The sequence below is a fragment of the Charadrius vociferus genome, unplaced genomic scaffold (assembly GCF_000708025.1).
Source record: "Charadrius vociferus isolate BGI_N301 unplaced genomic scaffold, ASM70802v2 scaffold586, whole genome shotgun sequence".
In the NCBI taxonomy this organism is placed as follows: domain Eukaryota; kingdom Metazoa; phylum Chordata; class Aves; order Charadriiformes; family Charadriidae; genus Charadrius; species Charadrius vociferus.
In genome coordinates, this window is record NW_009648902.1 from 362,890 (window position 1) to 375,311 (window position 12,422).

The following is a 12,422-nucleotide window of genomic DNA, read 5'->3' on the forward strand; positions in this document are numbered from 1 at the left end:
TCTATAATCAGCAAAACAGATTATTTTCATCCTTGACATGACTTAAAAAGAGTCAATTCAACCGCTCTCCAGCTTTCAGGACGCAAGCAAGCATTCTCTGCAAAAGCTGTGTGCCTCATTATTTCTGCTAATTCCATTTCTAGGCTGCTAACAGCAGAGCTAAGTTGTCCATACCTTGTAAAATAGTATGTCACAACAGCCCCTGCTACTGTCATCTGCTGACAGGCTAGGATAAACTCGCTGATCCAGATCAGTCCCACTACATGGTACCACCACATGTATTTCAAGGGGCCTACCATCCGAAATTCAACAAATCCTTCTTCATTTGGGACAGGACTACCTAGAAATAAATGAAGGTAAAAAAGGAGATGGTGCTTAAATCAAGTCAGAAAGAAAGAAGCATACCGTCTACAGCAGAACCCCTCTAGCTTCTACTAACACTACTAAATGTCACGTTTAGGAAGATTGTTCATAAGATAGATATAGCTTTTGAGACAATCAGTACAATAGCATTTGAAAAAAGCACTAAAAAAAAACATCCTGAGTGTGCTCAAAATCCTGCAAGACTTCTTTTAATTTATAGCCACATGGTGAAAATTTCCAAAACTAACTCCCACCAAATAGCAAAAATTCTTATAATTAAACATAACAGACGCCTGCCTCCGTCACTCTTAATTTCAGTCTGCTGCTCTGTTGATATTATTCATACAGTCAGAATCAATATTAAACTTCATACTTCCTTACATCTGGATGTCAACATTAACAATCACTTTTGTTTTCCTTATGGTAAGTGTTTCTACATGTATTTCAACAGTATTTATAGCTTTAAAAGTATTTACAGACATAAGAAGCAGCTTTAGAGATTCTAAACCTATGATTTCATACATTCAGAAATCCATTGACTCTGTCTCATCTGAATAGCAGTATCACATGTTGAGACTGACAGAACATGTCAGAACCCTCCTACGATACACTCTATTCGGATGTGTTAATCCACACTGAGACGTTTCATTGTACGCAACAGTTATGTGAACAGCTGATGAGGTTCAGAAAAATACTGAAAGTAACATCATATGTATAAAATGCGTACCTTGAAAACCATTGTTTAGACCTAGCATTGAGAGCCCCTCCTCCACCTTCTTAGCTATGCTTTTATGCTTATATAAAAAATTAGTATTTTCTTGTGAATAAATCAAACTATCAAAATAATTTTGGTTCTAGTGAACAAGCTCTTCATAAGTGTGGGCTTCTTCTCATACACGTATAATGCAGACTTCTTCAGTTCTCCTGGTTTGGATTGAAAAGATCTGGCCCTATTTGCACAAAGACTTTGTTTAACTTATATCAGTGAAGATACTGAGTGCATATAAAACTAAGAGCACAAATTAGTACTTTGCAGAATCAAGGGAAATCAAAGAGTTCTGTCAGAAAAATATAGTATCAGCCTAAACTCTGCTACAAATTTAGTCACAGTGCAGTGGGCTTTAACTCACAGAGCAAAGCATGGGACTGAGACTTAACTCACTTTCAGAGGCAAACATTTTCTGCACATAGCACAGCATGTAAGGAAAACTGAAAGTTTCAACAGTAATGAGAACAAGAACATGTGAATTCTATTACCTCCATCCTTTGCTAAGAATTCAGGCTATGAAATAAAAAATATTTATCTTGTATCATCCTGAAATAGCTCTGTGACCTGAAACACTGTTACTTTTCGATCAGTAGTAAACAATAAATTTCAAGGTTTTAGCAATGAATGATGATCTCAGTTGTCTACAACTTACTGCAAAATAACACAGACATCTCCCATTTTAAAAAGCAGTTGCTAGGTTTCTCTGCTGAAGTAACTAAGATTTGAACCTATAGGATCGACTAATTCTAGAAGCTCTTGTCATACTCTGAACACAAAGTTCTCCTTCCATAATCTTCACAGAAGGCAGAACTTGAGAGCACACTGGTTGCTCTCAAAATATCGTGTACAAACAGTAGAAAAATCTCCCTAATAATTCTGGAAAATGCTGAAATAATACTAGACACCTAAGTTATGATCAGCTGAACACTACTTTGAATATATTCACATTTTGGGAGACAGCAAAGGTGAGCAATGGTTCTTTCATTACTATGTCTTCATCTGTGTGAGTACTGGGTACAAGACAATACAATACTTTATGAGATCAGTTGTAAGTTTAGCTGGTTTTGACCTGTTTATATAAAATTAGAGGTACATACTGGAAAAATTGTTATAGCAGTCCTATTAATGGAGTCTTGTGGTTTGCACCATGCCAATCTGCATCAAATCAAAAAGCCGGCCAAAAGCACAAAATACCATACTGGGAATGCAGACTCAAATGCACAACTTTCTTTAAACAAGTGTTTTGAAGTCACTGAAGCACACAACAACAGAAGCATAGTATGTGAGGTTTTTTCCCAAGCTTCCCACATACTTTTTAACCTACTCTGCCTGAGAACATACAAAAATGAAGTGGAATTTATTTAAAATAAATGTGGTAGCTGCTTACCTGTAGTACCAAGAAAAAGCAGGACTGTGATCCAGTATGTCCAGAAGAGGATAAGCACAAAGAACGTCCAAAATGGCTGGAAGACTAGCAGCGGCAGGTGAATGAAGACCTTGCCGGCCACGTGGAACAAGGCAATGGTGAGAGCTACTCGTTTGCGCATTATTAACATTATCAAGAACAAGATAACCTAGAGGAAGAAGTTTCCAAATCACATTTTAAAGAACTAAAAAATAAGCAAGTTATAATTTTGCACTAGTAGGATATTCAAACACAGTAAATTAACACATGCTCTATCTAGAAGATCACAAGATCAACATGTAAAACCACTATCACCTTCTTCTGGTGATAAATTATTTTACAAATTATACTTCTGGGGAATTCCAATCTCATAATTATGTATTTGGAACCATCATCACCCTCAGGCTTATGAAATTACACTGATTCTATCCTCAATTTGCTTTACAAACCAGTTAAATCAATAAGATTTCACAAAGAATACAATTTAACATCTATATTTGGGCATGGTATGGCGGATTTGTCATATAAGTTAATCAAACATAGTCACTTTTAATGTTAAAGTCAGTAACTCTGAAACAAGCAGCAAGGCCTGAAGAAAAGAAATTGGTTCAGTAATAATTTTTAGTATTTTAGTTCACAACGATCCTTCTATAAATGGAAAAATTTGCGAATAACCGATTTTGGAAGTAGGAATGGTCTAAGCACTTTCAAATAAACTGAAATTATGAAGTACCTCTGAAATGGGAACCTAAGAAAAAGATCTCATAAGTGAAACTGGATTGGAAGTCCAATATTGTACCAATTCATGAAAAGTCCCTGTGGACATTTTGCAGTAGAGGAGAGTAGCTGCAGGGTCAGGAACTCTCTCCTGACTCAAAAACTGATTTACAGAACAATGCCTAGAAGCCAAAAAAACAACAAAAAAAAAATCACTGCAACAGAGCTTGCAGTAGAAAAGTAGAAATAAACTCTTCAAAAATGTGTGCAATGTAAACCTTTCACCTGAATAAAAAAAAAAAAAAAAAAAAAAAAGAGATAACCAGGAAGACAGAACAAGAAAATAATATAGTCATTAACAAAACATACCGTGAAGACTGTAGCTGAAATGGCATAGATAAGAAGAGCCTGAAGGTTGTCTTTGGCTATTTGAGTCTCAACAGCACTGGCAGATATTCGTTGCTTAGCATAGAGCCACCACAGGACTCCTGTACCACCTATGTTTTAGAGAGGAAAAAAAAAAGGATAACAAAGATGCTTCTTCTATGTGACACAGTTATATTAACAAGTACCAAAGAAACTAAACAGTTTCTTATTTTAAGTTTAGCCTGGTACAGAAGGCTCAAGAGCACTGATGGCTAATAACCCAACAGAAACTTCTGAGGATGGACAAGCGCCCTCCTCTCAAGTGGATTTTCACAGTCTCACCCCACTACGACCACTTAAGAGACTTGCAGCTTTCCAACTCTGTGTTTTAGGGTAAAATGCATGAGAGGACTCGTTCACAGGAATCCCTAACAACAAAGATCACAGCTCCCATTAGACAGGCAATAGTGTAACAAAAAGAAGAATAAAGAATTATATGGTAGGACGTATGTATTTGTATATAATATGATAGGGAGCAAGAATATAGGAGGGGGAACAGAGAGCGACTTTTGGATTAGGATGCAAAATAACAAGAGGAACAAAAGAAGTAGCCTACAACTGGAAAGACTAATTGAGATGAGAAGAAAGAGCCCTGATACTGAAAACAGCACCTCAAGTTAATGACATATATACACCTGCATCAGACAACATCTTTGGGGCACTGGAAAAAAACATCAGTGAAAGGCTCAGGAGGCCAATATAGTGTGAGATACTTTCTTCTAACCCCGGTTATGAAATCCTAGCCTTACGGCCAGAATTTCGTTCTCATATTCTAGCTACCTTTTCAAGGCAAAACTTTTCTTAAATATAGGACTCCAGTTCCTCAGGGAGTGTTTTGAGTATCTCTTTTGAGTATCTTTCTCTATTTTGTTGTTATTTCTGAATCAGCTACATAAGGTTATCTAGAGATCACAAGTCTTCGCTGAAGGTACTCTGTTCAGGTCTAAAATAGAGGATGCTTTTTTGGTGTACCCTGAACAGTGAATACCAAATAAGCAGTATGTTTCACAATTGTCATGTTCTTATTCAGTTTGTGTGATGGATGCGAATTTTTAGAACATTACAACAGATGGCAGTAAGTCATTCAACTCTTTTACTCAACATAGCAGCTTAAGAGATTATGAATGAAAAAAATTATATTTTTCCCTTTTCTGTGACCAGAGATCCTATGAACAGTAAGAAGAAAAAATAAGAGATCCTGACAAGACATAGATGGTCTGATGCTTTTTTTTTCCATCCCTTGCAGTCATGCATTGCAAGAATTAAATTGCTAGTACTTCCTAATTTAATTATTCTATTTTTTGTTCCTTCCCTACAGTCATTTGCCCATACATTTTGGCTTTGCAACTGAGTATCAACAATAAAAAAAACTTTAGTTTTACAAATGTGAAAGTTAATGTGATAAAGCAAAACTATCTTCATGCAAGTGAAATAATTTTGGATGAAACAATCTTTGGCCATTCCCAAGATGGCATGGCTGGCTGCATTTCATATGTGAGCTGGTCACATAGGTCATGCAGGACTTTGAGTCATATGGAAACACAAGGATATAATCAGAAATGCTAAAAAAGCACCTTTGCTTCCTCTCATCAAGAGCAGATCTTAAATACAGCTACAGAACTACTTGGAGGACTGAGGGGGCTGATGAACCAACCTGTCAGGGTTGTATGGACACATCTACATCCTAAGGGTCCCCTGGAATAGTTGCCCTTTGATTCCTGCACACTTGAATACATCCAGCAGGTAGGTATGCCATCAGACACACCCAGACTAGTTGTCTTGCTCACTTGTTAGGAAGGCAGGTTAAGAAGTAGGAAATGTTAAGAGCTGTGCTACAAGTACTGTGAGGAATATCCCGTATTGCCTATGTGGGCACTAGTGAGATAGGCTGACAGGAAGCTGGTTAGCCAAGCAGGGACTGCATCAAATCTGAGAAACGTACTTGCTGGGAGAGGACTGCAATTACAAAGGTGGCATTTTTGGCATTTGTCTTGCAAGGAACGTAAAGGAAAGCTGAAGGGAAATGTATGGTCCAAGATCTGCACAGGATGTAGCTAGCCTGAGGACATGGAGCACAAAGATTAGAACTGGGCACTCGGAAACTGGGAGACAAATAAGACTTACCGAGTGATCCCAGAATGACAAGAATTGTTAAAATCCAGACAAGTACTCTTGAAATGTACCTGATTATAACCATCAAAATCATGGACAACACTGCAAAAGAAGACAAATAAAATAAGTAGAGAAATTATTTCAAGTAGAAATAGCCTTCCTAATTCTCCCAATGCACTAAGATAACTGCCTTCTAACAGAATTTTTAGACAGATTTATTTTCTGAGGCTTACAAACTCCCTGCACAGATAGCTGAGGAAATTGGGCACCTCTACACCTTCTGCTTTGATACTGTTGATTAAAACAAAGACAGCATAAATACATTTACATGGTACATTAAATACAAGACATAATGCGTACATACGGGCAGAGATGTATTTAGACAATGACAAAACAGACAGCAAGACATGATAGTACTCTGAGTCTGGTAACCTAAGCACACCTCCTGAGGACCACAGCAGAATTTGCACTCAAATACATTTGTCAAACAAGTGCAGATACACCTGTGTATTCTAAAATGTCATGCCACTAAAAAGTAAACAAAAAATTACTACTTTATTTTCAATATTCAAAATTAGTTCTTTAACAAGCTGTGTTCATATAGTTCCACTGCCATTCAGGAACTGTATGTTAAAAGCCCTCTACAATCACAGACAACTAAGATTGAGTGAATGGTGTGTGTAAGTGCATGCACATATTTTTGCATATATTTATTTGTGTACAGCAGTTACATGAAAATCACTGCAACCTGGCTTTCTGAATCACACAATCTTACACATTAGTTAAAAACAAATAAATTCTGTTTAACTATGAAAGTATGAAAAACATTTTTTTAATTAAATGTATGTAAAACTGTACTAACTTCTGACTCTAATCCAACAGTAGCACTGCTAATCACTGCTTTCAGATTCGGAACGGTCTTTCTACCTTTATTATCAAATATTGCAGCTGTCAGGATAGAAGAATAAACAGATTTCTGGTTATAGTTCAAAAGATACTCAATGGTTTTTAGCGTTTTGTGGTTTCTTTTTTTTTTAATGGTATCTAGCATCCTCCTTTTTTTTTTTTAACCACAACGGCAGACAAAGGAATTCTTTATCTTGTACATCTTCTCAGTGTTTCTAAACCACATGAGGCTTATATACGTGGATAGTATCTGGAGCTTCCCATTTTAAGATTTCAGATTTTGTACTTGGTAGGAGTAAAATAAATTCGTTATGAAAGTAATATATGTGGGTGAGTAGCATTCCACCTTAATTCACAAGAATTCATTAAAACAGCACTTCGGTCTAGTGCTATGTGTCACTCTATAGGCCAGAGCCATCTCAGAACTGTAGAAACAATTCAGCACCTCTATACTGCCGTGAATTTCCAGCTATTCAGACAGGCTGAGATTTTCAAAGGCCTGAAGTTTTTAGCTTTGGGGTAAGGGGAAGAAGGGCGTAACATCCAATACAACAAATGGGCACCTAACTTTCCTGTTTTCTCTCTGCAAGTTTTCATATCCCTGGACAAGTATGTTAAATGAAACAAAATAAACCCCCTACATTTTACAAGAGTACATTTTATTGTGCACTTCTCACCTGGCACTTTTTTTTGGAAAGGACTTATTTGGACTTGGCTTAGCAGAAGATGAATATTAGAAAAGGGAAAGGTGAATATTATAATAAAAATGAGGATAATGGGGATGCTCTGTTAACTATACCAAAACTAATGTTGGCTAATCAGCTGCAACACATCCTCTGTATCTCCTAATCAGTGAAAGAGGAGGAAAAAAAACAGGAATATGTATGCATATTGCTTCTGAATAAATCGTTCAGCTGTCAAATAACATTTTAAAAAAGCATTCTGAACCATTTTCTAAGGGCTCATTGCTATCATACATTTTTTTGCTCATATTGTGGTTAGAGGGTGTTAACAATCTCCTAATGCAATACTAAGAAATAGCTAGTAATGAGAAAAACAATTACCTAGTGATAACAAGCAAAGTCCCATTATAATCTCTTTGCTGGTCATAACTCCACTAATCAGCCTGTGTAAGACACTACTGTCACTGACAAAGGTGATCAGGGCCTCTGCAAACTTGGCATAGCAGGAAATGTTCACAGGAGCACAGCGATGGAAGAATGGAATAGGTGCACTGGTGACACAAGAAAAAAAAAATCAGAAAAAAAAATTACTCCTACTTAATATAAATGCCACATCAACACACAAATGAAAGGTGAATAGATGCAACCACGCCACCCTCATAACATCATAACCAGAAACCATGTGTTGAATGCACAAGTGCTGCCGCTGGAATGAGGATGATCATAATGGGAAGTGACGCAGTTCTTACAAGTAACTCTGTGAGGCTGGAGTGCACAGTCCGGTAGGAAATTATCACCCTCCCCCCTTAAATGGCAAGGCTCAGAAAATACATGTTCCTATTTCCACTTAAACATCTCTCATTCAAGTGTCAGGTGGTGAACCAGCAGCTGAAACAATGCCTTTGACTCATGTTAGAATGGAATACTGGTCCATATTTGCAGCAAAAGAAATCCCAGAATGACAATACTCTTCTTGCAAGCATACATGTTATGCAAAAAGACATCAGCACTTACAACTGCTGCCAAGCAAATCCAATGTATTTACTCTTAGTCTTTTCCCATACTAAGCTTGCTCTCGTATTGAAGATTACAATCACAGTGTTTACCTTCATTAATTTTGTTAAAGTTATGCACTATATTCTTTGCAAAACACGCAAAGATACCTGTATTGTTTCATTATTCCTGGGCTGTTTTGGAAGCACCCTTCCCCAAAATACTGACGCCATGCATTTAACTTTTCTGAATGCTCAGCAGAACCTGTTATCAAGTCCATCAGAGGAAGATACAAGAGAACAAAAACTTCCCTTTAAAAGTAGGTAATTTTATTTTCCAAATGTTTCCCATTAAGTAGCTGCCTTTCTTGCTCATAAACTATGGCAGATCTCAAAGAGGCCTTTTACATCTTTTGATCAATCTTTCCAATTATACCTGAGATATATGTTCCATGAATTACATGTTCCTTCCTGTAATTGTACGCAAAGAAATGGCTTTCGTATTAAGTCTGTCTTTTCTTCTAGCCTCTAAATTTGTTTCACCCTCCCCAGTCATCCTTACTTAAAAGATTTCAGTGGACTGTAGCAGCAATGGACATAATCTTTTGCAGTTTCCCCATTTCAGCAATCACCTATAAACCAGCAATTTTCTGTTCTCAGTAACTATTTGTTAAGCCCAAGCATTTCCAAAATTCTGTCATTTTAAAAACATAGCGAGTAAACCAGCTGCCTTAGGCACATCCTTTCTATGCATTGTTTTTTGGGAAAAAAAGATGAGATGCTGAAAACCATAACTGTGTAATTATTCTGTACTGAATTCAGGAGAAATTATGTTCACCTGCCATACCTAGGTAATTAATAGATCCTAGGGTTTTGTTTGAAGTGACTGACAATTGAAAATTACATGGTTTTAAACCTACTGTGCTGAGTAGGTAAATGGATTTGGAGATGTTCATATTGATGGTCTACTTTTCAGTAGTGATGAAGACAGCAGTTAAGTACAGCAAAATAATTGTGAATTAGTCCCAATTGTTAAAAAAAAAAACAAACGAAAACCATTATGATGGCTGCCCTACCTAAAAGGCAGCCCATGTGTTCTCTCAGTCTCTTACAACATAACCTATTTTGGAACATGCAGCACACTGCGGTTCATTATATGCAGTAATACTGGGAAATACTGAGATCTGAGAGGTTTATTTAATTGTTAACTGCTCCAACTTTGCAGAAAGCCTAGAGCATTTAGAAGTTGTCAATATCAATAACAAAGTACAAACTCTGAGCTGGGAATAGGCTAAAGACTCATTCCTGCATCTAAATAAGAAAACACCCATTTTGAATAGGGAAGCTAATGGGATTAAAATACTCTTTCAAAATACATTCCAACAGAGGAAAAAATGCCTTTTGCGTACCAGAGTTTATATTATCCATCTAACACTCCGTAAGCTATAGCACTTTCACTACACATTTTAAGTTACCTATTTTTGTGTGCAATAATTAATTTCTAACTTTGTTGTAATTAATTAAAAAAAAGATTAGGTCAGTGGTTCCTACAAGCTTTCTTGAGTAAATAGGACTCCTGAGAATCCACCTTTTGAGACCTGCTCCTATTTCAGTGTTTCTGACTGAATGAGTGAGTGAGGTAAGGTGTTTTGTTTAATGAAAAAATACAGTAATAGATCTATTCTCAGTGACCTGTGCTATTTCATATGGCCTCTTGATTATAACTCGGTATACTGCATAGCAAAAAGGAATTACACATTTCTGAGAATAACAACATGATACTTAATCACAAATGCGAGCAGATGATGTTAAAAACTGTATTTTTAAAGCAATATTCCATGAACTTAAGAGACCCATCTGATGAACATGTGCAAGTACTAGATTTCAGAGGAGAGCTTTTTCCTCTCACTACTACACTCTCACTACTACTATATAGCAACCTGTGTGTGGGGAACTTGGTTGGAGCGCCACTGCTACCTGCTCCGTATAACATCTACGGAGCAGCCCCTTGGCACAGCTTGACACAACTGTTTGATAAATGCTGCAGGGAAAAGCTGCATAAGTTTTCCTCTAGGGTCCTCTATTTCAAAACTAAACAGCAAAGTCACACTTTACTGAGGCTGAGATGTGCTAGGTACTGTTTCTGGAAGACACAGGTATTGCTGGCTGCATTGCTAGACTGTACTGCTGTATCAAAGTTAGACATATGGCCTTGAAACCGGAGGATGAGAGTCCATTGAGAAGTGGAGAGTCAACTAGAGGGCATGAAGAAGCCTGGTCATCAAACAGGGACAGTCCTCACAGCATATGCTCTCTCTGTCCCACGGACCTAATGGGAGGCAGATGATGGTTCATACCTCTCACAGATCAAATCTGAAAACAGAAGTGTTGGGTAAGTTCTTCCTGAATGCCTCAGCCTACAGCGTGTCAGGTTTTCATTTGTTTGTCTCCACAGGATTCCATTTCCCCTCCAAATTACACTAATTTACTCAAATAATTTAACTACAAAAATCTGAAAAACAAATACAATATTGGCCTTTTTTGCTTCAGGGCATTAAGTTCAGACTTTTCTCTGAACTTATCTCAGAAAATATTCAAACGTATTGAGCACTTTATTCATATCAAATAAAATAGGGGAAATACTCTACCTACACAACAGCTTTTAAAAAATAACTTGAGGTAGTTTTTGTGAGGAATTTACATAGTGTCATTAGAGCTCTGACACACTGTTCTATCCTCCTGTTTTCTTATTAAGCTATATTCATTCAGACTGAATGACATGGGAACACACAGTAAGAAAAGTCAATATAATTCTGGCAAAAATTAAGACTGACAAGCTTTTTCAGTATGCAAGCTGGCACTGAAGTTTTCATTTGTTTTTGTATTACAGCTATAACAGCTGGTTAGCTGCAAGGAATATTAATCTGCTGTGGGGAAAAGCAAAAAAAGTTAATATTCCAGCTGCTACTTATTGTCACTACAATATAAAAAAATATTCACTGGAGAGGCTACCATGCAGACAAGAGAGACTTTAAATTGAAGTTTTTAGAACTGACACAATTATAACATTTAATAAAATCATAACAGAAAACTATGCGTAAGGCAAGACTGCAGTTACAACCCACTACTGAATATGTTTGAGAAGCTAAATTTTGAGAAAACACAAATGATTCTTCTTGAGTGAGTGGAATTACTGACAGAAGGGTGTGCACACAGCAATGCCAGCATAGCTAGCAGAGTTTCTGTAGCTACAAACTTTCCTCTGCTACTTCACAAAAAGCAGTTTAGTAAAATATTTTAAACAATAAAACTCAAATCAATCTCTTTATAAAATATAGCCCTCTTTTTGGTACTTGACCATCCTCATATTGGTCATTTGGGGACTGAAAGAATAAAAAATGAAGCCACTTGCTAAACCTGACTGGCTGAGGTAAGGTGTAGGAAGTGAACACTTAAGAGAGCTGTGTGTGAATATATCCTTTTTCCTCCTGAAGATCCAAAGTGCTCCATAATTGTCTCTGATCTGCATTGCTGACAGCCAGCTGGCTATAGGGTGAAAGGCAGTAAAACAGCTGATACTCAGCACAGCGTCAGTTACATGAGATGAGACCTTCAAGAGACCAGTTCAATAGTGTCAGTAACACATGCCTGAATAGTTTAGGTTTTTCTTTAAGAGTTGCTTTCAAAACGTCTTTTAAAAACATGTGGCAATAATACACTAAAACATCCACCTGTAAGACAGAATAAATTTGTGCTGCAAATTTTCTAAAGAACTATCATGAAGAAAACAAATGTCTGCTCCCTCCACCCCCAATCAGACAAGATGTTAATATTACCTCTCTGGAACAGGATATTTAGGACATAACTTGGCGGCCCTTGGGTCTGTAGTATATTCTGATGGCTGTAGTTCATAGCTACACAGCGTGGATCCTGTTGGGGAAAAAAAAGACTGATGGGGAAAAAAAATAAAACCCAAATATTCCTGTTCTTTGCAAATGGTACTAAAACTGATACAGGTCCTGATTCTGCAGCTCCTCATGTTATTAGCA

The 12,422-nt window shown here is 37.0% G+C and overlaps 1 protein-coding gene across 1 annotated transcript in view; it reads right to left on the reverse strand.

Annotated features, from left to right (window-relative positions):
- Window positions 1-12,422, reverse strand: part of SLC44A1 (solute carrier family 44 (choline transporter), member 1) — a 47,302-nt gene that overhangs the window by 11,175 nt on the left and 23,705 nt on the right. Inside the window, exons 5-10 of the mRNA XM_009887207.1 lie at window positions 12,210-12,303; window positions 7,763-7,932; window positions 5,805-5,894; window positions 3,624-3,751; window positions 2,520-2,706; window positions 175-340 (exon numbers count right to left, since the gene is read on the reverse strand). Coding sequence (XP_009885509.1) covers window positions 175-340; window positions 2,520-2,706; window positions 3,624-3,751; window positions 5,805-5,894; window positions 7,763-7,932; window positions 12,210-12,303 — 835 coding nt within the window. The remainder of the gene's footprint in view (window positions 1-174; window positions 341-2,519; window positions 2,707-3,623; window positions 3,752-5,804; window positions 5,895-7,762; window positions 7,933-12,209; window positions 12,304-12,422) is intronic.